This window comes from Oryx dammah, unplaced genomic scaffold (assembly GCF_014754425.2).
Source record: "Oryx dammah isolate SB20612 unplaced genomic scaffold, SCBI_Odam_1.1 HiC_scaffold_18, whole genome shotgun sequence".
NCBI lineage: Eukaryota > Metazoa > Chordata > Mammalia > Artiodactyla > Bovidae > Oryx > Oryx dammah.
In genome coordinates this window covers 94115986-94143112 of record NW_024070202.1, presented here as the reverse complement: position 1 = coordinate 94143112, position 27127 = coordinate 94115986, and the positions used below count along the sequence as shown (strand labels likewise).

Sequence of the window (27127 nt, the reverse complement as noted above, 5' to 3'; positions counted from 1 at the left end):
TGCGACCCCATGGACTACAGCAGACCAGGCTTCCTGTCCATCACCAACTCTCGGAGCTTGCTCAAACTCATGTCCACTGAGTCGGTGATGCCATTCAACCATCTCATCCTCTGTCGTCCCCTTCTCCTCCTGCCTTCAGTCTTTTCCAGCATCAGGGTCTTCTCCAATGAGTCAGTTCTTTGCATCAGGTAGCCAAAGTACTGGAGTTTCAGCTTAAGCATCAGTCCTTCCAATGAATATTCAGGACTGATTTCCTTTAGGATGGACTGGTTGGATCTCCCTGCCGTCCAAGGGACTCTCAAGAGTCTTCTCCAACACCACAATTCAAAAGCATCAATTCATCAGTGCTCAGCTTTCTTTATAGTCCAACTCTCACATCCATACATGACCACTGGAAAGACCATAGCTTTGACTAGACAGACGGCAAAGTAATGTCTCTGCTTTTTAATATGCTGTCTAGGTTGGTCATAGCTTTTCTTCCAAGGAGCAAGCATTTTTTAATTTCATGGCTACAGTCACCATCTGCAGTGATTTTGGAGACCAAAACAGTGAGGCTCTCACTGTTTCCATTGTTTTCCCATCTATTTGCCATGAAGTGATGGGACTGGATGCCATGATCTTCATTTTCTGAATGTTGAGTTTTCAGCCGGCTTTTTCACTCTCCTCTTTCACTCTCATCAAGAGGCTCTTTAGTTCTTAGCTTTCTGCCTTAAGGATGGTGTCATCTGCATATCTGAGATAATTGATATTTCTCCCAGCAATCTTGATTCCAGCTTGTGCTTCATCCAGCCCGGCATTTCGCATGATATATTCTGCATATAAGTTAAATAAGCAGGGTGACAATATTCAGCCTTGACGTACTCCTTTCCCGATTTGGAACCAGTCTGTTGTTCCATGTTCAGTTCTAACTGTTGCTTCTTGACCTGCATACAGATTTCTCAGGAGGCAAATCAGGTGGTCTGGTATATCCAACTCTTGAAGAATTTTCAACAGTTTGTTGTGATCCACACAGTCAAAGGCTTTGGAAGTAGTCGATAAGGCAGAAGTAGATGTTTTGCTGGAACTCTCTTGCTTTTTCCATGATCCAATGGATGTTAGCAATTTGATCTCTGGCGTCCCTGCCTTTTCTAAATCCAGCCTGAACATCTGGAAGTTCATGGTTTACATACTGTTGAAGCCTGGCTTGGAGAATTGGGGCATTACTTTGCTAGCGTGTGAGATGAGTGCAATTGTGTGGTAGTTTGAACATTCTTTGACATTGCCTTTTTCTGAGATTGGAATGAAAACTGACCTTTTCCAGTCCTGTGGCCACTGCTGAGTTTTCCAAATTTGCTAGCATATTGAGCGCAGCACTTACACAGCATCATCTTTTAGGATTTGAAATAGCTCAACAGGAATTCCATCACCTCCACTAGCTTTGTTTGTAGTGATGCTTCCTAAGGCCCACTTGTCTTGGCATTCCAGGATGTCTGGCTCTAGGTGGGTAATCACACCATTGTGGTTATCTGGGTCATGAAGATCTTTTTTGTATAGTTCTCCTGTGTATTCTTGCCACCTCTTCTTAATATCTTCTGCTTCTGTTAGGTCCATACCATTTCTGTCCTTTATTGTGCCCATCTTTGCATGAAATGTTCCCTTGGTATCTCTAATTTTCTTGAAGAGATCTCTAGTCTTTCCCATTCTATTGTTTTCCTCTATTTCTTTGCACTGATCACTGAGGAAGGCTTTCTTATCTCTCCGTGCTATTCTTTGGAACGCTGGTATATCTTTCCTTTTCTCCTTTGCCTTTAGCTTCTCTTCTTTTCACAGCTATTTGTAAGGCCTCCTCAGACAACCACTTGACCTTTTTGAATTTCTTTTTCTTGGGGATGGTCTTGATCACTGCCTTCTGTACAATGTCATGAATCTCTGTCCACAGTTCTTCAGGCACTCTGTCTATCAGATCTAATCTCTTGAGTCTATTTGTCACTTGCACTATATAATTGTAAGGGATTTGATTTAGGTCCTACCTGGATGGTCTAGTAGTTTTCCCTACTTTCTTCAATTTAAAGTCTGAATTTTGTAATAAGGAGTTCATTATCTGAGCCACAGTCAGGTCCCAGTCTTGTTTTTGCTGACTGTATAGAGCTTCTCCATCTTTGGCTGCAAAAATCATAATGAATCTGATTTCAGCATTGACCATCTGGTGATGTCCATGTGTAGAATCTTCTCTTGTGTTGTTGGAAGAGGGTATTTGCTATGACCAGTGCATTCTCAGAAACTCTGTTAGCCTTCAACCTGCTTCATTTTGTACTCCAAGGCCAAATTTGCCTGTTATTCCCGGTATCTCTTGACTTCCTACTTTTGTATTCCAGTCCCCCCTGATGAAAAGGACATCTTTTTTGGGTGTTAGTTCTAGAAGGTCTTGTAGGTCTTCACAGAACTGTTCAACTTTAGCTTCTTCAGCATTACTGGTTGGGGCACAGACTTGGATTATTGTGATATTGAATGGTTTGCCTTGGAAACGAACAGAGATCACTCTGTCATTTTTGAGATTGCATCCAAGTACTGCATTTTGGACTTTAGTTGACTATTAAGGCTACTCCATTTCTTCTAAGGGATTCTTGCCCACAGTAGTAGATATAAAGGTCATCTGAGTTAAATTCATCCATTCCAGTCCATTTTAGTTCACTGATTCCTAAAATGTCAATGTTTACTCTTGCCGTCTCCTGTTTGACCACTTCCAATTTACCTTGATTCCAGGTTTGTATGCAATATTGTTCTTTACAGCATCAGACTTTACTTCCATCACCAGTCACATCTACAACTGGGCGTTGTTTTTGCTTTAGCTCCATCTCTTCATTCTTTCTGGAGTTATTTCTCCATTTTTCTCCAGCAGCATACTGGGCACCTACCAACCTGGGGAGTTCATCTTTCAGTGTCATATTTTTTGCCTTTTCATACTGTTCATGGGGTTCTCGAGGCAAGAATACTGAAGTGGTTTGCCATTCCCTTCTTTGGTGGACCACATTTTGTCAGAACTCTCCACCATGACCTGTCTGTCTTGGGTGGTACCACACAGCACGGCTCATTGTTTCATTGAGTTAGACAGGGCTGTGGTCCATGTGAACAGTTCGATTAGTTTTCTGTGATTGTGGTTTTCATTCTGTCTGCCCTCTGATGGATAAGGATAAGAAGCTTATGGAAGCTTCCTGTTGGGAGAGACTGTGGGAGAAAATGGGTCTTGTTCTGATGGGTGGGGCCATTCTCAGTAAATGTTTAATCCAATTTTCTGTTGATGGGCAGGGCTGTGTTTCCTAACTGTTGTTTGACCTGAGACCAAACTACGGTGGAGATAATGAAGATAATAGTGACCTCCTCCAAAAGGTCCCATGCATGCACTGCCACACTCAACCTTGCAGCAGGCCTCCAACACTGCAGGAGGCCACCGCAGACCAACGCTTCCAAGGGAGACTCCTGGACACTTACAGCAAAGTCCGGGTCAGTCTCTTATGGGGTCACTACTCCTTTCTCCCAGGTCCTGGTGCACACAAGGTTCTGTTTGTGCCCTCCAAGAGTCTGTTTCCCCAGTCCTGTGTAAGTTCTGGTGGCTCTATGATGGGGTTAATGGCGACCTCATCCAAGAGGGCTCATGCCACACCCAGGTCTGGTGCACTCAGAATCCCTGCCCCTGCAGCAGGCCACTGCTGACCCATACCTCCACAGGAGACACTCAAACACTCACAGGCAGGTCTGGCTCAGGCTCTGTGGGGTCTCCTTGTGTGCACCAGGTTTTGTTAGAGCCCTCTGAGAGTCTCTGGTGGGTCTGGGGTTTGATTCTAAACACAATTTCGCCCCCTCCTACCGTCTTGCTGGGGCTTCTCCTTTGTCCTTTTCAATTCACATTAGAAAATTCACATTCCTGCATCAAGTTTGCATACTTCCGTGTGTTTTAAGGAAATTATTTTATGTGACCCCAAGATGTCTGCAGCTAAGCTTTGGTTTGATCAATTACACATCTGATTCAAATTAACTGGGTTGATAGTTTGCTGAAGAAACCATATGGCAAGAGACACTGAGTAAAAAGGGAAACAACTTTCCTAAAAAAGCACCATTCAACTCCAATGACTGTTTACCTCATCTTTTTTTTTTGGCTTAATTACTTCTAATTTCATTGGAGTCTTTAGACAACTCAACGATCACACCTTAGATAAAGCTTGGAGCGAGCTGACAGTATAGCACATATGAAAAAGAAGAGCATGAGCTAGAGCTGAATTTTAAATGCAGCAGGAAGCTACTAAGGATTTTGATCTGGGAAGCAAAATAAAAGTTACGCTTTGGGGCGATTAATCTTGTTTCAGTATATAGAATGAAACAGAAAAGGAAGACTGAGAGTGACAAAAACATTACAGGTTTCCCGTTATCCTAGAGTGTTCCCAATGAAACCTTTTCCTAAGCAAAATGGTGTTATGTGAAGAAGCAATTACCTTAATTACCTTTGTGCTAACTGATGTACAAAATAAATCCTGATAAAACCCAGATGCTCACAGACACAATGCAAAGCTATGGTGTCTTGATGCTGAGATGCTGAGTGTAGTTTCCAGGGAAGGAGCCTGGAAGGGCCACTCATGCTGCTTGGGGTGTGTGCTGCCTCTGTACCAGCTCACTGCAAAACAAATGTTGAACCTGTATTTTTGCTTTATCATAAAAGTGACAATCCTCTTCCAATTTCTTTCAGTTAGTGAAAACAGACACTAACATAGGACTTTCTTAAAAGTGGTGTAAAGTAAACTTGGAAAAGTGGGGAATACCTATATTTGTTTTGTCTATTTGTTTTCTTAGTTGCTAAGTTGTGTCCAACTCTTCAGCGACCCCAGAGACTGCAGCCTACCAGGCTCCTCTGTCCGTATTTCCCAGGCAAGAACACTGGAGTGGGTTGCCATTTCCTTCTCCAGGAGATCTTCTCAACACATAGACTGTACCTGCATCTCCTGCTTGGCAGGCAGATTCTTTACCACTGAGCCATTGGGGAAGCCTTTACCTGTATTAATAAAGTCAAATTTGAGGCAATGAACACCTGAATTATGGCACTACTGGGAAAGACAGGCAACAGAGACGAGGACAGCACAGTAGTTAAAAGCATGGACACTGGAGCCACATTGCCTGTATCCAAATCATAAGGGTTCTGTCCCTTGTGAATTATATGGCCTTAGAAAAGGTGTTACCCTCTGGGCCTCAGTTTCTTTCTCTATGAAAAGGAAACAATAACAGTAGCTATTCTTCATTAGATTATGAGTAAATGTTTATAAAAATTCTTAGCTAATAATAGTTATTATATGTGGATAAAACACAAGGGCTTAAAGACTAGCTGGATGGGAAAGTTGAGTAAGGTAAAGAGATAACTATCAGTGTGAGTTTTAAAATTCTATAACTTAAAAGAAAACTTTAAAAACACAGACAGTGAAGGGCAAGTCAGCAATATTTACCACCATGCATTACACAATCTTTTTAAAGAGTAAAAGACCAGAAAAATGTAAATATCTATCAATTGTGTGGCTGGCACTTTGCTGTATACCTTGAAACTAACACAACATTGAAAATCAACTATACTCCAATAATTAAAAAAAAAAAAAAAAACTGTGTAGCTGGTCAATTACTATACATCCATATAATGCAATACTTTCAGCCATGAAGAAGAATCAGATCAATCTAAACATGCTAATATAGAACAATTCCTACAACATATTTTTAGTAAAAATTTTAAAAGACAGGTGCAGAAAGAATATGTATTCCAGGTATTTGTTATGTATTGACTCTAATTTGTCCAAAAATACAGACAACATATCTATATGTGAAGTGAAAGTGAAAGTCGCTCAGCCATGTCCGACTCTCTGCAACCTCATGGACTATACACTGCATGGGATTCTCCAGGCCAGAATACTGGAGTGGGTAGCCTTTTCCTTCTCCAGGGGACCTTCCCAACCCAGGGATCGAACCCAGGTCTCCCGCATTGCAAGCGGATTCTTTACCAGCTGAGCTACAAGGGAAGCCCAAGAATATTACAGTGGGGAGCCTATCCCTTGCCCGGCGGATCTTCCCGACCCAGGAATGGAACCAGGGTGTCCTGACTGCAGGTGCATTCTTTATCAACTGAGCTATCGGGGAAACCCCATACCTATATGTATACATATGTAAATTTTAATTCTGGAAAGATACACTAAAAACTAATAGATGTGATACCTCTGGGGAGAAACTGGAGAATTAGTGATCTAAGGAGAAGAGAGATTTGGTCTCCCTTGTATACTATTTTATCAGGCTTATAGAGTGTTTTTCAGTTTAACAAAAATAATTTTTTAAAAATGACAGGCAGGTAAGGTTGAGTTCAATAATAAGAAATCATATTTACATATATAAGTGAGCATAACTTTTTTGTGTTCTACAAGTTTGCCCAGTATAGATACTGGTAACAGTCTAATGATCTGGGTGTTCAAAAACACTAAAGACTGTTTTGTTTTGTTTGTTTTTTAAAAAAAAGATCTTAAAAAAGCTCAAGGTCAATATACAAACTGAACCTTCAACCGCATCTGTTGTTTGGTCGATAACTCATGTCTGACTCCCTGCGACTCATGGACTACGGCATGCCAGGCTTCCCTATCCTTCACCATCTCCCGGAGTTTGCTCAAATTCATGTCCACTGAGTAGGTAATGTCATCCAACCATCTCATCCTCTGTTGCCCCCTTCTCCTGCCTTCAGTCTTTCCCAGCATCAGGGTCTTTTCTAATGAGTCGGCTCTTAGCATCATGTGGGCAAAGTGTTGGAGCTTCAGCTTCAGCATCAGTCCTTCCAATGAATATTCAGGACTGATTTCCTTTAGGAATGACTGGTTTGATCTCCTTGCTGTCCAAGGGACTCTGAACAGTCTTCTCCAGCACCACAATTCGAAAGCTAATTCTTTAGTGCTCAGCCTTCTTTATGGTCCAGCTCTCACATCTGTATATGACTACTGGAAAAACAACAGCTTTGGGTGTACAGATCTTTGTTAGCAAAGTGATGTCTCTGCTTTTTAATGCACTGTCTAGGTTTGTCACAGCTTTTCTTCAAAGGAACAAGAGTCTTTAATTTCAAGGCTGCAGTCACTGTTCCGTGATTTTGGAGCCCAAGTAAATAAAATCTGTCACTGTTTCCATTGTTTTCTCCATCTATTTGCCATGAAGTGATGTGACCAGATGACATGATCTTAATTTTTTGAATGTTGAGTTTTAAGCCAGCTTTTTTATTCTCCTGTTTCACCTTCATCAAGAGACTCTTTAGTTTCTCTTCACTGTCTGCCACTGAAGTGGTATCACTTGCATATCTTGCATATCTGAGGTTGTTGATATTTCTCCTGGCAATCTTGATTCCAGCTTATGCTTCATCCAGCCTGGCATTCTGCATGACGTACTCTGCAAATAAGTTAAATAAGCAGGGTGACAATATACAGCCTTGATGTACTCCATTTCCAATTTTGAACAAGTGCATTGTTCCATGTCCGGTTCTAACTGTTGCTTCTTGACCTGCATACAGGTTTCTCAGAAGAGAGGTAAGGTGGTCTGGTATTCCCATCTCTTTTAGAATTTTCCACAGTGACTGTAAGTACCATCTGCATGCTAATAATTCCGAAATTTATATCCTGAGCCTCTACCTCTCCCTTAATTTGATTATATATGGGGATTGTTTACCTTATATCCTCTACTTCGATGTCAAATAGGCATGTCAAGCTTAACACAGCCAAAAGAGAACTCTTGACTGACTTCCACAATCCTTCTTGTCTCAGTCTGCTCCATCACATTTAATGACACCATCATCCATCCAGTTGCTTAAGACAAAAACTTTGGAGTCATCCTGATTCTTCTCTTTCCTTCATATCTCACAATAAATCCTGTTCATACTATTTTCAAAGTATATCTCATACTTAATTATTCTCACCACTTATACCACTATACCTTGCTCCAAGCCACTACCATCTTTTTAGGAGACTATTGCAGTATTTTTCTAAATAGCCTTTATGCTTCACTTTTACCATTTCCCACAATCCATTCTCCACCTGACAGTTACAGGAAGCTTTAAAAAATGTAAATCACACATACACAAAAAAATGTAAATCACATCACATACTCCCTTGCTTAAAACTGTCCAATAGTTCCCCTGCTTAGAATAAAGAAACGTCACAAATTCCGTTTTAGACATGCTGAACTTGAGGGATAAATGCCATGTAAGTGGAGACATGACGAAGGCAAGTATTTGGCCCTCAAGAGCGATTTAGGCAGAATTACAAAGTGGCCTGATTTCTTCATATATAACTGAAAAATGAACACCATGGATTTGGGAAAAAAAATACCTAAAATAATTTGAAAAAAAGAAGGGCAGAGGCATGGGACCAAGACTTGAGAACTCCAATTCCTTAAAGGCCTGGTAGAAGAAGGATCAACAAATAAGACTTAGTATGAGAGGCCAGACACAAAAAGAAAACCAGAGCTGATGCCAGAGAAGCAAAGGAAAAAGGATGTTTCAAAATGAAGAGGGATCAGGTAAGGTGGAAACTGAAAAACATCACTTGATTGACAACACATAAGTCACCTGTGACTTTAACAAGAGGTACTTCAAAGAAAAGAGGGGGAGATGTGGCAATGAAGACCTCAACTCTAGTCAATATTTTCATGAACTTGGCTCTGAAGAAAAGGGGACGACCAGAAAGATAAAACTTGAGTAAGGTCTGGAGAAGGAAATGGCAACTCACTCCAGTATTCTTGCCTGCAGAATCCCATGGACAGAGGAGCCTGGCCGGCTACAGTCCATGGGGTCACATGACTGAGCATGTGTGCATGAGGGTGGAGGGTGACAGGTTGGTAGCAATAAACTGGTAGAACTAAAAAAAAAAAAAAAAAACCTTGAGCAAGGTCAAATGCTAAAGGGATGACTTGATCAACAGAAAGGGTCAGAAGACAGATAAGTGGTAAAAATGTAAATATTCTGAAAAGTCTGAAGAGGCAGGAAGGGGTGGAATCGAGGAAAAGACAGAATGATACAACAACCACTGATAAGATTAGACATAAAACTGTACTTGGAAAAGCCATACAAAAACTGTATGTGCTAAATTCCTAGGTTAAAAAAGTTTATTTAGCCTTATGTAATGTAAAATAACCTAAACTCAACTCTTCTGCCTGAGTAACTATAGATATTGACAATTACTAATTCATTCAATAAATACTTATGAAAAGTCTGCTATAAATGGGGCAGTGTTCTAGTCCTGTGGAAGGTGACTGAGCATAAGACATTATTTTTCCCTTTAAGAAGCCCATAGTTACACAGGGAGCTCAGTCCCCGGTGCTTTGTGACAACGCAGAGGGGTAGGATGAGGAGGGGGTGGCAAGGAGGCTCAAGAGGGAGGAGATATATGTATGTATACTAACAGCTGATCCACATTGTAAGGCAGAAGCTAATACACTATTGCAAAGCAATTGTCTTCCAATTTTTAAAAAAAGCCCATAGTTAGATAAGTTCGAAAACAAATACTTGCAAAGTAATTCAATATACGTACTGTGATCCTTTGTATAAACAAAAGAAGGTGATGGCACAAAGAAGAGGCACAACAGCATGGACTCTGAAGTCTAAGAGACGGTCTGAACCCTACCTCTGACATTTATTAGCTATATGCATTTCGTGCAGGTCCTGCAGCTTCTCTATAAGACTCAGTTCTTCATCACAGAAGGGAATGAGAAAGTTATGAGGATTAAATGAATTAATATTTGTAAAACACCCTGAACAGAGGAAGACACACAGCAACTGCCCAGTATATAAGTAATCTATTTGTATTAAAAGAGCGAACAGAAAAAAAGCTATGTAACGTATACTTGGGTGGGTCTTAGAAGGGATTTAGGAAATGGCAGTCTAAGAAAAAAAATGGTTATGTGCAGAATCATGACACAGTGTGGTACTGCAAGAAATTGCAACTTAAAAAATTTCTCCCTCCCAACCTAACTTCTAAGAATTTAAAGCAACTAACTGCAAATAGTTCTATTGCTGAAATATAAAATGAAAGACATAAGTGGCGAGGCTGTAGTGGTAGAAAAGTCAGAAAAATTATTAAAGAGGAAAAATTGGCAAGACTTTGTGACCAACTGTACAAGGGGTGAGCAAAAGAAAGGAATCTAATGTGATTCTCAGATTTCTGGCTTGATTCACTAAATTGATGAGGTAGCCATTAAATTAATCAGAATAAGGAACATAGAAACAAGAACAGGTTTGGCAGGAAAGATAATGGAATTGTTTTCAGACAAGCTGAATTTAAGGCACTCATTAGTCACTTGAGTGGCACTGTCTAGTAGCCACTGGCAAACAGGCCAGGAAAGAGCTCTGGTCTAGAGATAGATTTGTATGTTGTCAGGATATTAATGACATCACCCAGGGAAAAATATAAGAATGAGGAGGGAAACAAACAGATATACTCTTGGATATCAGTATTAAGCACCAGATAAAGAAAAACTAATGAGAAATTCAAGCGATAAAAAGGGTAACTAAGAGCTCTTTAGGAATACAGACTGTGTCTAGTTATATATTCCCAGGCTTTAGTAAAGGGGCTAGTCAAAATCAAAATCTAGAGCAACTGGGTAGGATGAAGACTAAGAGATATCTAATGAATTTGGCAGTTAATAAGTTATTACCTTAGCAAGAAGACTTGAGTAGAACAATGGGGGCAGAAGTGAGATGTGCAAGACTGAAGAGGAAAAAAAGAAACAATTGAGTCTATTCTTCCAAAACCTTGGCTGTGAAGAAAAGAAGTAAAATAGTACATCAGCTAGAAAAAAATCTAAACAGTTATTCGTATGATAAATTGAGGAGAAACAGAGTCTACTTGGTAAAATAAGAGAAAACATTTAAACACAGAACAGTTTTAAGAGAATCCCAAGTTGCCACTAGTAGTATGTAATGATTTACACAATATTAAATAAAACACAATTCACTGATAAAGAACTAAAAAAGAAAATATCAAAATGCTGACACAAGTATCAAATGGAATTACTACAGATGATTTTCTCCTTGTTTCAAGTTTTCAATATTTTCCAAATTTTAATAATGAGCTGTATTCCTTTTTTAAAAATTGAAGTATAGCTGATATACAGTATTATGTATTTTACAGATGTACAATGTAGTGATCTACAATTTTAAAGATTATCTTTCATTTACAGTTTGTTGTATTCCATAGGTTGTATAATATATCCTTGCAGCTCATTTTCTACCTAATATTTTGTGCCTTTTAGTCTCCTATCCCTGTGTTGCCCCTCCCTACTGCTTCACCCCATGGGTAACTACCAGCTTGTTCTCTATATCTGTGAGCTTGCTTTTTTTTCTTTGCTCTATTCACTAGACTGTTGTGTTTTTAGATTCCGCATGTAAGTAATATCATACAGTATTTGTCTTTCTCTGTCTGACTTATTTCACCTAGCAAAGTGCCTTCCAAGTCCACCCTTGTCGCTGCAAATAGCCAAACCTCATTCTTTTTTATGACTGAATAGTATTCCATTGTATGTATACACCACATCTTATTTATTAATCTGCTGATGGACACTTAAGCTGTTTCCATATACTGGCTTTTATAATAATGCCACTATGAGAGCTTGTATTCCTTTTACAGTGGTGGTAGGAAATGGAAGACAATAAGCTTTACCAAAATTAATGCTGCCTCAGGGGCAGAAAAGACAAGTAATTCTAACTCGAAGAAGACAAGATAACAGAGACAAAATATCAGCAGGCAGAGAACAGAAAAGAAATGGAAGGAAAAAAAATGAAACAAATGCAGAAATTAACTCTTCACTGTAACTAATACAAAGGGGCACAGACACTGCTGAAAGTAGAGTGAAGCACGGGGACCACATTTCCTTGCTTGAGAGAGGCAAGCGAGACATTAACATAAACAAACTCTGGAAAGGCAAGCGAGATATTAACATAAACAAACTTTGGAAACCACAACACATTGTTGAAAGAATTAAAGACGATCCAAATAAATGGAAAAATATCCCATGTTCAGGGATTAGAAGACAACATTAAAAGATGGTGACATCTTCAAACGGATGTGCAGATGGCAATCCCTATGAGAACCCCAGCTGAGTTCTTCCTACAAATTGACAAGTTGATTCTCAAATTTATATGGAATTGCAGGGACCCAAAGTAGCCAAAACAAACCTGAAAAAGAATAAAGCAGGAGAACTCACATTTTCTGATTTCAAAACTAGGTCCAAAGCAACAGTAATTGAGGCACTATGGCACTGGCACATGGACAGACACATAGATTAATGGAATAGAATTAATCCATAAATAAGCCATACATGTTTAAGGTTGACTGGTTTTCAACAAGAATGCCAAGACTATTCAATGGCGGAAAGCACAGTCTTTTCAACAGGAGAGTCAATTAAGATAACCTTTACCACATGCATAAATGTTAGAGCAAAACTATAAAATTCTTAGAAAAAACACAGGTCTTCACAACCCTGGATTTGGTAAAAGATTGTTAGACATGACAACAAAAACAAATGCAAATAAATAAATAACAACAGTAAGATAAATAGGTCTTCACCAAAATTTAAAACTTGTACGCTTCAAAGAGCACAATTAAGAAACTGATAAGACAACCACAGAACAGGGAAAATATTTGCAGATCATATATCTGACAAAGGACTTGAAATACATAAAATATAAAATGTAGAGAGAGGCTGTGGTCCATATACACAATGGAGTATTACTCAGCCATTAAAAAGAATACATTTGATTCAGTTCTAATGAGGTGGATGAAACTGGAGCCTATTATCAGAGGGAAGTAAGCCAGAAAGAAAAACACCAATACAATATACTAATGCATATATATGGAATTTAGAAAGATGGTAATGATAACCCTGTATGTGAGACAGCAAAAGAGACACAAATGTATACAACAGTCTTTTGGACTCTGTGGGAGAGGGCGAGGGTGGGATGATTTGGGAGAACGGCATTGAAACATGTATAATATATGTGAAACGAATTGTCAGTCCAGGTTCGATGCGTGATACAGGATCCTCGGGGCTGGTGCATGGGGATGATCCAGAGAGATGGTATGGGGAGGGAGGTGGGAGGGGGGTTCAGGATAGGGAACACGTGTACACCCATGGCAGATTCCTGTTGATGTATGGCAAAACCAATACAATATTGTAAAGTAAAAATAAATAAATAAAGGAACTTTGAGATTATGTTAGGCCTACCTGGGGCAGGGCGGGGTGGGGGGAATGTAGAGAGAGCTAAAATGTATAAGGAGCTCTTACCATTCAATAATAAAGACAATCCAATTAAAAATTGAGCAAAGGATCTAACAGACATTTCTCCAAAGCAGACATACAATTAGCCAACAAGTACATGAAAAGATAAACAATGTCAATCATACCTTAAAAGAAAAAAAACTAGAAAGGAGGAGAGAAAAGGGAAAAACAAGGAAAGATGCTTGACATCATTAGTCATGAGGGAAATGCAAGTCAAAAAGTACAGTGAGATGCCACTTCATATCCACTGCTGAGGCTGCTGCTAAGTCACTTCAGTCGTGTCCGACTCTGTGCAACCCCATAGACGGCAGCCCACCAGGCTCCCTAGTCCCTGGGATTCTCCAGGCAAGAACACTGGAGTGGGTTGCCATTTCCTTCTCCAACGCATGAAAGTGAAAAGTGTAAGTGAAGTCGCCCAGTCGTGTCTGACTCTTGGCAACCCCATGGACTGCAGCCCATCAGGGTCCTCCATCCATGGGATTTTCCAGGCAAGAGCACTGGAGTGGGGTGCCATCGCCTTCTCCTCATACCCACTAAGGTGACTAAAATAAAAAAGATAACAACAAATGTTGACAAGGATGTGGAAAAACTGGAACCCTCTTACACTGTTGGTAGGAATGTAAAATTCCACCCACTTTGGAAAACAGTTTGACAGTTTCTGAAATGATTAAATGTCAACCATAGCTACTAACTGACCCAACTATTCTATACCTAGATATGTGTGTGTGTAAAGTTGCTTAGTCTTTGCCACCCCATAGACTGTAGCCTGCCAGGCTCCTCTGTCCATGGGATTTTCCAGGCAAGGATGCATTTCCTTTTTGTATTGATACATTAGTTCTGAATACAAATACACCACCTTCCTATGCACTCCAGTGGGAGCACGTGGCTGGCAGGGTAAGAGGCCCTCCCAGAAAACGTGCTGCACACAGAAGGGTTTGCTATCTGCTTTATCCCTGAGTCCTGACACAGGGCTCAAACCCTCATCTCATGTCTCCTGTACTGGCAGGCAGGTTCTTTACCACTGCACCACCAGGGAAATCCTACTGAGGCATGTACCTAAGGGAAATGTAAACATATGTCCACACAGAGGTCTATACACAAATGTTTATTTACAACAGCCATAAAGTGAAAAACAATCTATATGTCAATTAATGGATAAACAAAATGTGATCTAGTCACACAGTGGAATATTATTTAGCCAGAAAAAGGAATGAAGTACTGATATTTGCATCAAATTAATAAACTTAAAACAGTATGGAAAGTGAAAGACGGCAGTCAAAAAGACTATGGCTCCACTCATAGGACGAAGTCCATAACAGGGAAATATAGAGAGGAAGAAAGTAGATTATGGTTACTTAGTGGGTGGGGGAAAAGAGGAGCAGGAAGATAAGGGAGGGACGACTTAAGGAACACAGGGCTTCTTCTTGAGGGGATGAAAATGTTCTAAAATTGACTGTGGTAATAACTCCACAAGTTGAATATACTAAAAATCACTGAATTGTACACTTTAAATAGTGAACTGTACAGTATGTGAATTAAATGTCAATAACACTACTAAAGCCATATAAATGCATATGTTAAAAGTTTAAAAGGATTAACTACTCTTGTGCTAAAGAAAATAAATCAAAAATTGAACTACAAAAATATTCAGAAAATAAACACAAGAAACCTATAACTTACAAGACACATCTCAAGTACTGTTCAGAAGAAAACTCAAAATTTAACACCCAGGTGGTGCAGTGGAAAAGAATCCGCCTGCCGATGCAGGAGATGCAGGTTCGATCCCTGGGTCAGGGAGATTCCCCTGGGGAAGGAAATGGCCACCCACTCCAGTGTTCTTGCCTGGGAAATCCTGGATTCTCTGCGGACAGAGAATCCTGGCGGGCTATAGTCTATGGGGTCACAAAGAGTCAGATATGACTAAGCTCGCACGCAAACATACACAACACAATAACGAAAAGAACATTAAGGATTCCACATAAGAAGACAGGAAAACAGCCACAAAATAAACTAAAGGAAGGATTTAAAACAGTGAAAGAAAAATATAAATAAGAAAAGAGAAAATAATAGAATTAATTTTTAAAAAAATCCAAGACTTGGTTGCAAACAACAAAAGGGCAAAGCCTCACATATACTAAATAAGAAGTGATAATGAGTAAAATGACAGTGTAGTCACAGACACAGGAAATTTTTTTTTTAATCATAAAAGAGTACCTTGCTCATGTTACCCAAATAATTTTGAAAAAGTGGGTGAATCAGATTGTTTTGTAGGATAATACAAATTGGCAAAGCTTCCTCACAAAGATATAAACGATAACCAGTCAAATTATCATAGAAGTAAAGAGATAATTGTCAAAGAGCCAGTCTCCTCCCAAAATACTCAAGGCCCAATCATCTCACAGGCAATTCAACCAAACATTTAACTCAAAGGCCATTTGACCAGAGAGGAGAAAAAAGCATAGAAAAATAAAAGTTTGAAATTATTTTTATGAAAGTGGCATAATCCAACAAAGATAAAATACATAAAAGAAAACAAAGCAATTTAGCTTAAGAGGAGTGATGCAAAATTTCTAAATAAAGTTTAGGAAATAGAACCGAATAGCACATATACAATAATACACAATAACAAAGTGAATTGATTTAGGAAAGCAAGGACGGTCCAGTCCCAGTAAATCTATTTAGGACAACTCACCACAATAGTAAACAAAGGAGAAAAATCACATAATTCCCACAGAGGCTAAAATTTTAGCTTCCATATTTTAAAAAATCTTTGTAAAATGGTAACAGCTGACTACTTTAACATTGTATGTACACTTTAACCTAAAGTCAGGCTTAATAGGAAAGCATGAAAAAACTAGCATTTAAGTCAGGAATAAGACAAAAATCCACTACTATTTTACTGTTTAATATTTTTGGAAAGTACTAACCAAATTGATTTGCCAAAAGAAAGAAAGAAGTATAAAAACTGGAAAAGAGCTGATAAAGTTATCTTTATTTGCTAACAATGTGGTGTGCAGTCGCTCAGTCATGTCTGACTCTGTGTGACCCCGTGGACGGTAGCCCGCCAAGCTCCTCTGCCCATGGAATTTTCCAGGCAGGAATACTGCAGTGGATTGCCATTTCTTCTTCCCGGGGATCTTCCCGACCCAGAGATCTAACCTGCGCCTCCTGTGTCTCCTGCACTGGCAGTGGGATTCTTTACCACTGAGCCCCCTGGAAGCCCAGTGATATTATTTAACTGCAAAACCTTAGAAAAACAACTGGGGAACCATAATAGATAGTACTGGGATTCCAAAGGTGGCCAAGTACAAAATTAATACTCAGAAATTAATAGCATCACCATGTTCAAAGAGCAAGATAAAAGTATAACAGCAACAGAAGCCCCATTTACAATAGTAACAAAAAAAGGTAAAATACCAGGAATACATACAAAAGAAATGTAAAAGGTCTTCATGAAAAAAACTTTAAATTGTTGTCGAGGGATACAAAAACAAATTTGAAAAACAAGAAATGAATGTACACCCTCTTCCTGAACAGGAGACTGAACCTCAAAAAGAAGTCAGTCATCTCTAACTCAATCTTCAAATATAATGCAGGATCAATAAAAATACCAAAAGATGTGGGGAGGGAGCTCAATAAACAAAGTTTTACAGAACAAACAAAGAGTATCCAGGAAAACTCCAAGAAGTAGAATGAAAGAATTATAATCAAAGAATGATGTCATTAGGTGTAAATAGGTAATCTGATCAATGAAACAGAATAAAAGTCTAGTAAAAATACCAAATTATATATAGAAACTAAGCACACCTATAGATAATATTTCAATACTGTGATAACTGGGTAGCCACCTAGAAGAAAAGTGAAGTTAAATCCTACCTAAATACTTTACCTAACTAAACTTTGTACCAATAAGTGCATTTAACTTAAAAATAAATTATAAAGTTACCAAGAAAAAAAAAAAAAGAATTTTACTTTTAATTAGAAATATCAATAATATTGAAATAGGAAAGGCCTTTCTTATGATCCAAAAACCTAAAATCAAAAAAAGATTAATAATTAAACTACACAAATATTTTAATTTCTGCTGAAAAATATATTGTAAACAAAGTCAAAAGCTAAATGAAACTGTGACAAGCATCTGCAACACATAACTGAGACAAGGAACAAATTTCTATAAAACAGAGCTCCTATGAACAATATTAAATATTCCAACAGAGAAAAAAATATAACCAGGTAAATAGGAAATATAAGCAGATGTTATAAATAAAGGAAACAAATATGGCTGTATGGTTTTTATACCTATTGAAAAGATGAAGAAAAATATACCTTTTAAATTGGCAACATAAAAAAAGTTTAATAACCCACTCTGTTACCAAAGCTATGGGAAGCCAGAATTCCAACACCAATGAACACAATCTGGCACAACCTCTATGAAAGGCAACTGACAATATCTATCAAAATTTAAATAGCACATATCCTTTGACCCAGCAATTGTACTTCTAGGAATTTATTCTAAAGACAGACTCACTAATGTGCAAAATTATATACATACAAAAATATTAACGGTATCATCCTTTGTGTAAGACTGTAAACGTTTTAAATGCCCATCCAAACAAAGAAATGCTACCATTTTTCTTCCCTCCAACACACACACTCACACACTTTTCTAGAAAAGATACATACAAAGTCAGTTGCTTCAACAGAAAGAAGCCAATTATTGGTCAAAGGAAGAAGGAAAATTTGCCTTTTACCATTTGTGCCTTATATCATAAACATATATCACAAGAAAAATTCTCAGTTAATATTTTCAGTATTATTTTTACCCAGCTTTACCAATTGTTACATTTTTCCTTCTTTTTCTTTGTCAGTTTTCCAGTCCCCATATTAGCAACATCGTTTAACTGTTTCCCTAGGTAACACATGGCATTCACTCAAATTTACACACTTAAATCACAATAATAACATGGGTTCCACTGTCCCCATGATCTCCATGCCCCTGAGCTCTATGACTGCGAAGCACTATCCCTGTTCTTTACTGCACACATGGAAAGATTATGAGTAGGGAGAAACCCGGGTCTAAGAAGCTATGAATTTCTTGGCCTATGGGGCAAACGCATAATCACTACTGTATTTCAGGAGACAGAAAAAAGGTGAGAAGCTGCTCAAACAAGGTTTCACAAAACATTATTTGTGCCGCCACCAGAGATGCAAAGTCTAGTCCACTATCTTTATGTTCAAGAAACTGACTGTATCCATTTGTCCAGAGTCAATGGGGCAATACAGAACTGAACCACACTAATCAATCACATTCACAAGAATTTAACTGTTTACACATAATGCCAATGTATTAATTTAGAATTTTAAAATACATGTGTGTGTCTGTATATGAATACATGTATATACACATATATATTTGATGTATGTGCGTGTAAATATATGTAAAAAGTAGCACGTCATGCATATCAAAGAATTACATACAAATGGAACCACATGGGGCTACTTAGTGTGTATGGAGAAAACAAAAGGTCAGAGGTGACTTTTCTGAAAAACAGTGTGATCAAGCTGAGATCCAATGGGAGAGAAGTTTAAAAAGAGAGAGAGAGAACAGAATGAGGATTAAGAGGGTTGCTAGATGACAGAATAGCAAGTACAATGGTCCTGTGGCAGAAGGGAGCACTATCTAAAGATCATGGGAAAAGATCAAAGAACAAGACAACATCATGAGGGTTATCTGGAGAGCTAGAGAGGGGCCAGACCACTCAGTGGCTTTTAGGCCACGTTGAGGATTTTTGCCTTATTTTAAGAGGAACGAAAAGCTAGTAAGGGGTTGTAAGCTGAGATGAAAACAGACTTGTGCTTGCAAAAGATTAGTGTGCTGTACAAACTGGAGGGCAAGAGTATAAGCAGGAACACTGCTTAGAAAGCTAGTGTAGGAGACCTATGTCAGGGATGATGGCTGCATCTACTGGCACAAATAAAATAAATAAGACTTGGTGACTGATTACACCAGAAATACAAGGAAGAGGAAACCGTTAAGGAGGACGCCCAAGTTTCAGGCTTGCATAACTGCAGGGATAAAGATGCTATTGGTGAAAGAGAGACAACCCCAAGACCAGATAGCTCTGTTTTTGTTTCATTGGTGGATGGAGGAGGGTGTATTGTGTGCATGCTCAGTCGAGTACGATTCTTTGACCCTATGGAATTGGAGCCCGCCAAGCTCCTTTGTTCATGGCACTTTTCAGGCAAGAACACTGGAGTGGGTTGCTATTTCCTCCTCCAGGGGATCTTCCTGACCCAGGGATTGAACCCTCATCTCCTGCATTGGCAGGCAGATTCTTTACCTCTCAGCCACCAGAGCTCCCTGGATAGAGAGTAGATATGCAAAAAAAGTAAGAAGGGTTGCTCAGTGCCCGCTACCTGAAAATCTTGGTAGAGCAGGAGGAAAAATGTTAAATGGGATTAGAAATCAAAAGTGGGGGAAAGTTACCTACAAAGATGTATTATTACTATTATTTTTTAATCTCCAGGGTCAGCCATAGAAAAGCCTAGATATTTCTACCCCTCCCTTTCACTTAATATCTTGTTGAATATCTCAAAATAAAACCTTTCAATCAAGAGGAGAGGTAAGGCTTAAAATGAAATGCTTGGGGGAAAAAAAAATAATTGGTGTGAAAGAATTTCAAAGTATATATTGAAATATCAGATGTTTCCAATTTTTGAGAGTCAAGAGAAGACTGAGGGTTTCTACTTGGGGAAGAAAGAATGAAATGCCAGTCAAGGGGGAAAGAAAGCAGAAAAAAGAGCTGATGGCCCCATTGCATGAATTTTCACAGTTTAAACACGTTTATCTTTACCTCTGGACAAATGGCTGTTACTGGTCTTGTGTGCAAAGAGAATGCAGAAATAGCTCCACGCTGAAGCCCCTTTTCGGAAACCAAGGCTTCCACTGCCATCAAGTGGTGGCAGTGAGGAAGTGCACCAACCAGTTTCTTGGAGCCTGGGAATGCCAATATGAAGACTATGGTATAATTAATCTAAGCTCAAAGATTTAAGATTGCAGTAATAGAGGACAAACTAGTTACTGTCTTTGGTATCTTCTAACCTGTCAATATACAAAAATGAAAGTTTTTGCTATTACTTTGGGGTTAAAAAAAAGATTTCTCCTTTTTCCTTTTTGATATTAAAGAGTACCTATTTAGCAGTTTTAGAATACCCAGTCTGATACGATCATCTCAAACCCAAATCCTGGTGTATTATATATTTGACTAAAACTGCTTCACAGTTAATTTTAATGGTGCATATAAACGGATTAATGTGCATTTCTAGCATAAATCAATAACCTTATCACAACCATAAGCAAGTGTCGCACTCAATATGCAAAATCCCCTTTCTCTTCAAATTAATCAAATAATTTTTTACTACTTAGTACAAGGCATGGTAGTAAACACCCTCATTCTCAAAACTCATCAGCTAAACAAATACAAAATCACTGATAAAATCAACTTCAATCTTATTCACAAAAAAACATGGTGAATGATTAACACACATTCTTGATAGTTCTCTTCATGGTAAAAATAAGCTTGCCCAACATAATATCTGACATTCTGCGCAGTACACCTTCATTCTCTATACTGAATATTCACCTCAAATGTAGCTCTTTAAAATTTGCTGCACACACACATCGATTTGATTTGTCTTTCAAGGCATCGGAACACAGGGATAGTAAATTTACACAAAAACGTTAAATATTCACACTGGGTACATTTTCCAGTTCTCAATAAGCTGTTTTCATATGGGGGGGTGTGTGTTTAGTCGCCAAGTAGGGTCCGACTCTTTCACGACCCCCTGGACTGTAGCCTGCCAGGTTCCTCTGTCCATGGAATTTCATATGGTAGACACAGCATAATTTTGTCACTAACGATATTCTTGATTTTCATTTTTTCCTGTTAAAATCCATACACGCTATCCATTCTATGTATATTCCAAAATATTAATAATTCAACTAGTTTTCCCTAATTCTCTTGGTTCTGTTTCCTACCCACCTCCCTCCCACCCGCTTCTTCTTCCTTTCTTGCTTCAGAATGCCTAAATCTTACACACTCGAGGTGGTTTTTACAAAAATCATTCCTTGGAATGCTCTTCCCTCTTTCTTTCTTTAAAAATAATTTCCCACAGCTAGGCGCCAATGTCTTTCTTTTACAAGATCAAACTGCGGAAGAAGACGAGACTGGGAACCGAGTAAGCGAAACATTTGGGAATGTCAATGAGACGACGGCCTCTCCTTTGAAAAGAAAACACAACAACTTTCAGCACAGAGCTTTCAACAGATCAAAAATACTTTCTTTTTCCGCCGTGCTCCTGTTCCCTCCCTGACCTCAAAGACACCTTTCCTTTTCTCTAAGACCCCCATCGTTCTGCTGTGCGTGGGGCCTGCCTTTGCTCCTCCCAAGGAAAAGAAAGGCAGGGAGAAAAGAAAAGGGAGCAGTCACCTTCCCACCCCGCCTGCGAGCTGTCAGGACCGTGCCCCACCACTCACCTGGCAGGTGCGGCCGCCCGGAGAGTTGCACGAAGCGGTTGAGCTGACCAGTCCCCCGACCCCCGTTGCCCCCACTGCCCCCGCCGGCCCCGCTACCTCCGCCGCCACCGCCGGCTGCGCCTCCTCCCCTCCGGCGGTTCCTGTCCCAGCCCTGGGCGGCCGACATGACCGGCTAACGACTGCCGCAGCCTGGTCGCGGCAGCCCGTGGCCCGGCGGCACTAGCGGAGCCTCCTTCCTGGGCTCCTCAAGAGACCCGGGAGACCGGGGAAGGGGGAGCGCCCAGTCTCACCAGCAGCCAATGACTGAGTGACTTGGTGACAGATAGCCAATGGCCAGTCGTCTTCTTGGTAGGTGGAGGGAGGCGGGGAGAGACGTGGTAACCATAGCTATGGCTTAAAAAAAAGAAAAAAGTTGGGGGGGGTTGGAGAAAGGCAGAAGCAGCCACTCATCACTCGCATCCACCACGCTAAGCAAACCCGCGGCGCGGTGACTCCTGAGGGGTCAGGCGGGCCAATCGAAGGCCGAGTGAGAGAGGCCACACCTGCAGAAAAAGTCCCTACGATAGCCGGGAATCCAGGCGTGTTCAGGACTCAGGAACTCTTCCTCCATAGACACTGAAGCCAGAAACAGGACGCTGACACAATACACATATTTTGAGGCAATACGGTGTTCTGCAAAGAGCTCTCTTCGACGGGGGGCGGGGGCGGGGGGGGAAACAGAAGCAGAGTCAAAGCTTAAGTGTAAGAATGAGATCTCTTTTGTCCTGTCTTTCAGTCCAATGGCGAATTCCTCCCTAATTCAATACAAGCCACGTCTCACGCAAACGAACAATTTTAAACCTGGTTAACAAATGTGGGAAGATGTTCGAGCTCACCAATAACTGTAGAAATACAAATTGAGATCCCAGTGAGAAACCATTTCAAGCTTATTACGTTAGATTCCTTAAATAACATCCAGCAGAGAATTAGAGTGCCAAGAAAAAGGTTCTTTTGTAGATGACTGACGGCACTGTAAATGTTTTTGCTCAAACTCCTTTTTGCTCGTAGAAAATTCGAACCAGCTGGAAGACAGGAACAGGTACAAAGGATGAAGATCAAAGAAAAATGTAGCTGCAGAGATCAGGAATTCTACTGTTCCAAAATTAAATGGAAATTTTGACTTTGAACTTAACTGGGCACAGTGCAAAGTAGGAAAATAGATTGTTCACTGATGTTTATGAATGGTAAGAGAAAACCATATGAATTCCTCAAGAGAAACAAAACTTTTCAAGATTTTTAGATCAGGTGATTTTTTTTTTTTTCCATACAGGAGAAACTTACGTGATGGGGAGAAAAGAGAAAATCTGCTGGAGCTGAGGATGTGTATCCTCCTGGTGCATGTTTGGAGTTTCCCTGTTCCCGCCACCTTTTGTCATTTCCAGGCCCTGTGGACAGATAATTTTTCCCATAAAGCATTAGATAGCACTACTTGTGAAAATGTTTGAGATCTGAGGGGAAAAAGTCTATGGCTCTAAAATATTAAAATTAACAAAATGTTAATATTTATAAAGAATATGTACCACTGAGTAACCAAGTAGTAGATGAAACAAATTTTCTTTTTATAGGAGTATTCCAAGAAATAAATGATGAGTGATAAGACTATCACCATTTTGTAACCTCTAATGAACTGAGAGATCAAGCCATTGAGCATCAACTACATTATCACAAAAAGCTGAGACATATGCCTCTAGAATGGAAATGTGACTGTACTCTTGTAGAAAAAAAAATGAACTGGAATCCCATCAGACATCTATATCTAACTACCAATTTATAAGAAATATGGAGGCCAGAGAAACATTAAAAAAAATACTATAGAGCTGCAAAAAGCAAAATCTAGACTATGAATATTCTACAGGATAAAAAAGCAATTTCTTCAACAAAAATTACAAAGGAAAAAGATTTGGAGATTCCCCTGGTAATCCATGGTTAAGAATCCGCCTTCCAATGCACCAGACCTGGTTCAGTCCCTACTCTGTAAGATTCCACATGCCTCTGGGCAACTAAGCCCAATTGCCCTACCAAACCCACACCCTGCAACTGCTGAAGCCCCAGCACCTAGAGCCTGTCCTCGCACCACAACTAGAGAGTAGCTCTCACACAGCAGCAAAGACCCAGTGCAGCCAAAAATTAAATATATAAAATTTTTTAAAGAAAGCAATAAAGAGAGATATGCAGGGAAAAAAATCTATAGACTAAAAAGAGATTTGTGATTGTTGTATAACTCTGTAATATATTAAAAATCACTGACTGGCATTGGCTGCACAACTTTGTGAATATATTAAAAGCCACTGAACTGTACACTTGAAAAGAGTGAGTTTTCTGGTATGTGAGTTTTATCTCATTTTTAAAAATTTAATAACACAAGAAGGGAGAAGTGGATGGGGAGCTGGCCCATCTTTGTATGTATTAAAATTCTTCATAATAAAAAGGAAAAAAAGAATCTTCAAAAATAAGGTGATATTAACCAATCAACTGAAAACCATCTCATATAGTTACATAAATAATCAATTTAAAATTCCAGTAACAAAATGAAAATTTTATTCTGAACTAAATTTAAAATTATGAAATTGATTTAAAAGTCTTTAAAAATGGTTATGGTTTAATTTTTTAATGTAGAATATGGGTACACTGATGAATACAGACATGATTTGGAGAGGGGCCTTCAAAATAAGTGCATCCAAATAATATGTACCTGCTCAAATGATGTACTAAGAAGTACACAAAATCACTTATGAAGTAATCATGCCAAAAACATTAACTTGAATTAATGAAGATTTAAGTGCTACTATGGGCAGGAGAAGAAGGGGACAACAGAGGATGAGATGGCTGGATGGCATCACCGACTCGATGGATGTGAGTCTGAGTGAACTCCGGGAGTTGGTGATGGACAGGGAGGCCTGGCATGCAGTGGTTCATGGGGTTGCAAAGAGTCAGACACAATTGAGTGACTGAACTGAACTGATCCAGTTTACAGGAACTTTCAAGGGTCAAAGTAACAAGTTAAATGGCATGTGAAATGATGTAATAAATCCAAGGAGACAGTCTCCATAATATCTAGACTGATCTTGTCTGTAAGTCAATGTCACGAAAAACAACAAAAAAAATGAGAGGATGGTAACCCCTTATGACATAATAGTCCTACTCAATGATAACCAGTGGCTGCTAGCATAACAAAAAGAAACAAGACATTATGTTGGTGAACATTTGTACCAAAAAAAAACTGAATAAAATCAAAAGTTTTAGCTCTAACTACCTGGTGGCTCAGACCATAAAGAATCTGCCAGTGATCCGGGAGACCTCGGTTGGATCCTGGTTGGGAAGATCCCCTGGAGGAGGGCACAGCAACCCACTCCAGTATTCTTGCCTGGGAAATATCCCATGGATGAGGAGACTGCCAGGCTACAGTCCATGGAGTCATAAAAGGGTCAGACACAACTTAGCAATTAAACAACAACAACAAAGAGACATATCAGCCAAACGCAGCGTTTGAGCCTTATTTGCATTTTGATTAGAATAAGCCAACTATTTTTAAAGGGAAAATATGCTTGGGCATTGGATTATGTTCAGGAATCATTGTTAATTTTTTTTTTTTTTTAGGTACTGTAGTTTCTGTTTTTTTTAAGAACTCAACTTTTGTAGAAGCAGACTGAAATATGTACAGGTAAAATGCTATGATGTCTAGGATTTGCTTCAAAATAAGCCAGGAAGCGGGGCATGGGAAAGAGGATGCAAATGAAGGTTAAACAAGACCGTCCATGAGTTGATGCTTAGTGTTGCTAGGTGATGGGTACTTGGAGTTCGTCCCACTATTCTCTCTCTCTCTCTCTCTCTTTCTTTCTTTTTTTTTTTTTTTTTGTATATTTGAATTTTTCCCTTGTGAAATGGTTTTTAAAAAATAGTTCTTCAAAGGACAATTCCAGATTAAAGGAAATTTACAACAAAATGTATGTGGTCCTCTTGAACAAATCAACCTTAAAAAACTAGTGGGGGGACAGCTAGAAAAATTGGAATTTGGAAAGATTATTAGAGGCTCAGTTCAATTCAGTTGTGTAGGACTCTTTGCAACCCCATGGACTGCAGCACACCAGGCCTCCCTGTCCATCACCAACTCCTGGAGTTTACTCAAACTGATGTCCAGTGAGTCGGTGAAACCATCCTACCATCTTATCTTCTGTCATCCCCTTCTCCTCCTGCCCTCAATCTTTCCCAGCATCAGGGTCTTTTCAAATGAGTCAGTTCTTCCCACCAAGTGGCCAAAGTATTGAAGTTTCAGCTTCAGCATCAGTCCTTCCAATGAATATTCAGGACTGATTTCCTTTAGGATGCACTTGTTGGATCTCCTTGCTGTCCAAGGGACTCTCAAGAGTCTTCTCCAACACGACAGGTCAAAAGCACCAGTTCTACAGCGCTCAGCTTTCTTTATAGTCCAACTCTCACATCCATACATGACTACTGAGAAAACCATAGCTTTGACTAGACAGACCTTTGTTGCCAAAGTGATGTCTCTGCTTTTTAATATGCTGTCTAGGTTGGTCATAGCTTTTCTTCCAAGGAGCAAGTGTCTTTTAATTTCATGGCTGCAGTCACCATCTGGCAGTGATTTTGGAGCCCCCCAAAATAAAGTCTCTCACTGTTTCCATTGTTTCCCCATCTATTTGCCTTGAAGTGATGGGACCAGATGCCATGATTTTAGTTTTCTGAATGGTGAATTTTAAGCCAACTTTTTCACTCTCCTCTTTCACCCTACTCAAGAAGCTCTTTAGTTCTTCTTCACTTTCTGCCATAAGGATGGTGTCATCTGCATATCTGAGGTTATTGATATTTCTCCTGGCAATCTTGATTCCAGCTTGTGCTTCATCCAGCCCGCATTTCTCAGCCCGCATTTCTCATGATGTACTCATCATATAAGTTAAATAAGTAGGATGACAATATACAGCCTTGACATACTCCTTTCCTGATTTGGAACCAGTCTGTTGTTCCATGTCCAGTTCTAACTGTTGCTTCCTGACCTGCATACAGATTTTTCAAGAGGCAGGTCAGGTGGTCTGGTATCTCCATCTCTTTCAGAATTTTCCACAGTTTATTGTGATCCACACAGTCAAAGGCTTTGGCAGAGTCAATAAAGCAGAAGTACATGTTTTTCTGAAACTCTCTTGCATTTTCAATGATCCAATAGATGTTGGCAATTTGATCTCTGGTTCCTCTGGCCTTTTCTAAAACCAGCTTGAACATCTGGAAGTTCATGGTTCA

General features: G+C 39.4%; 1 protein-coding gene across 2 annotated transcripts in view; it reads right to left on the bottom strand.

Moving 5' to 3' along the window:
* KLHDC10 (kelch domain containing 10) overlaps positions 1 to 22097 on the bottom strand; it is a 62318-nt gene extending 40221 nt beyond the window's left edge. Inside the window, exon 1 of one of the 2 annotated variants that reach the window (XM_040259628.1) lies at positions 21839 to 22097. In XM_040259628.1, the coding sequence (XP_040115562.1) occupies positions 21839 to 22004 (166 nt within the window). In that variant the 5' untranslated portion in view covers positions 22005 to 22097. The remainder of the gene's footprint in view (positions 1 to 21838) is intronic. The other variant, XM_040259629.1, reaches the window with a different exon arrangement.
* Positions 22098 to 27127: the final 5030 nt, after the last annotated feature.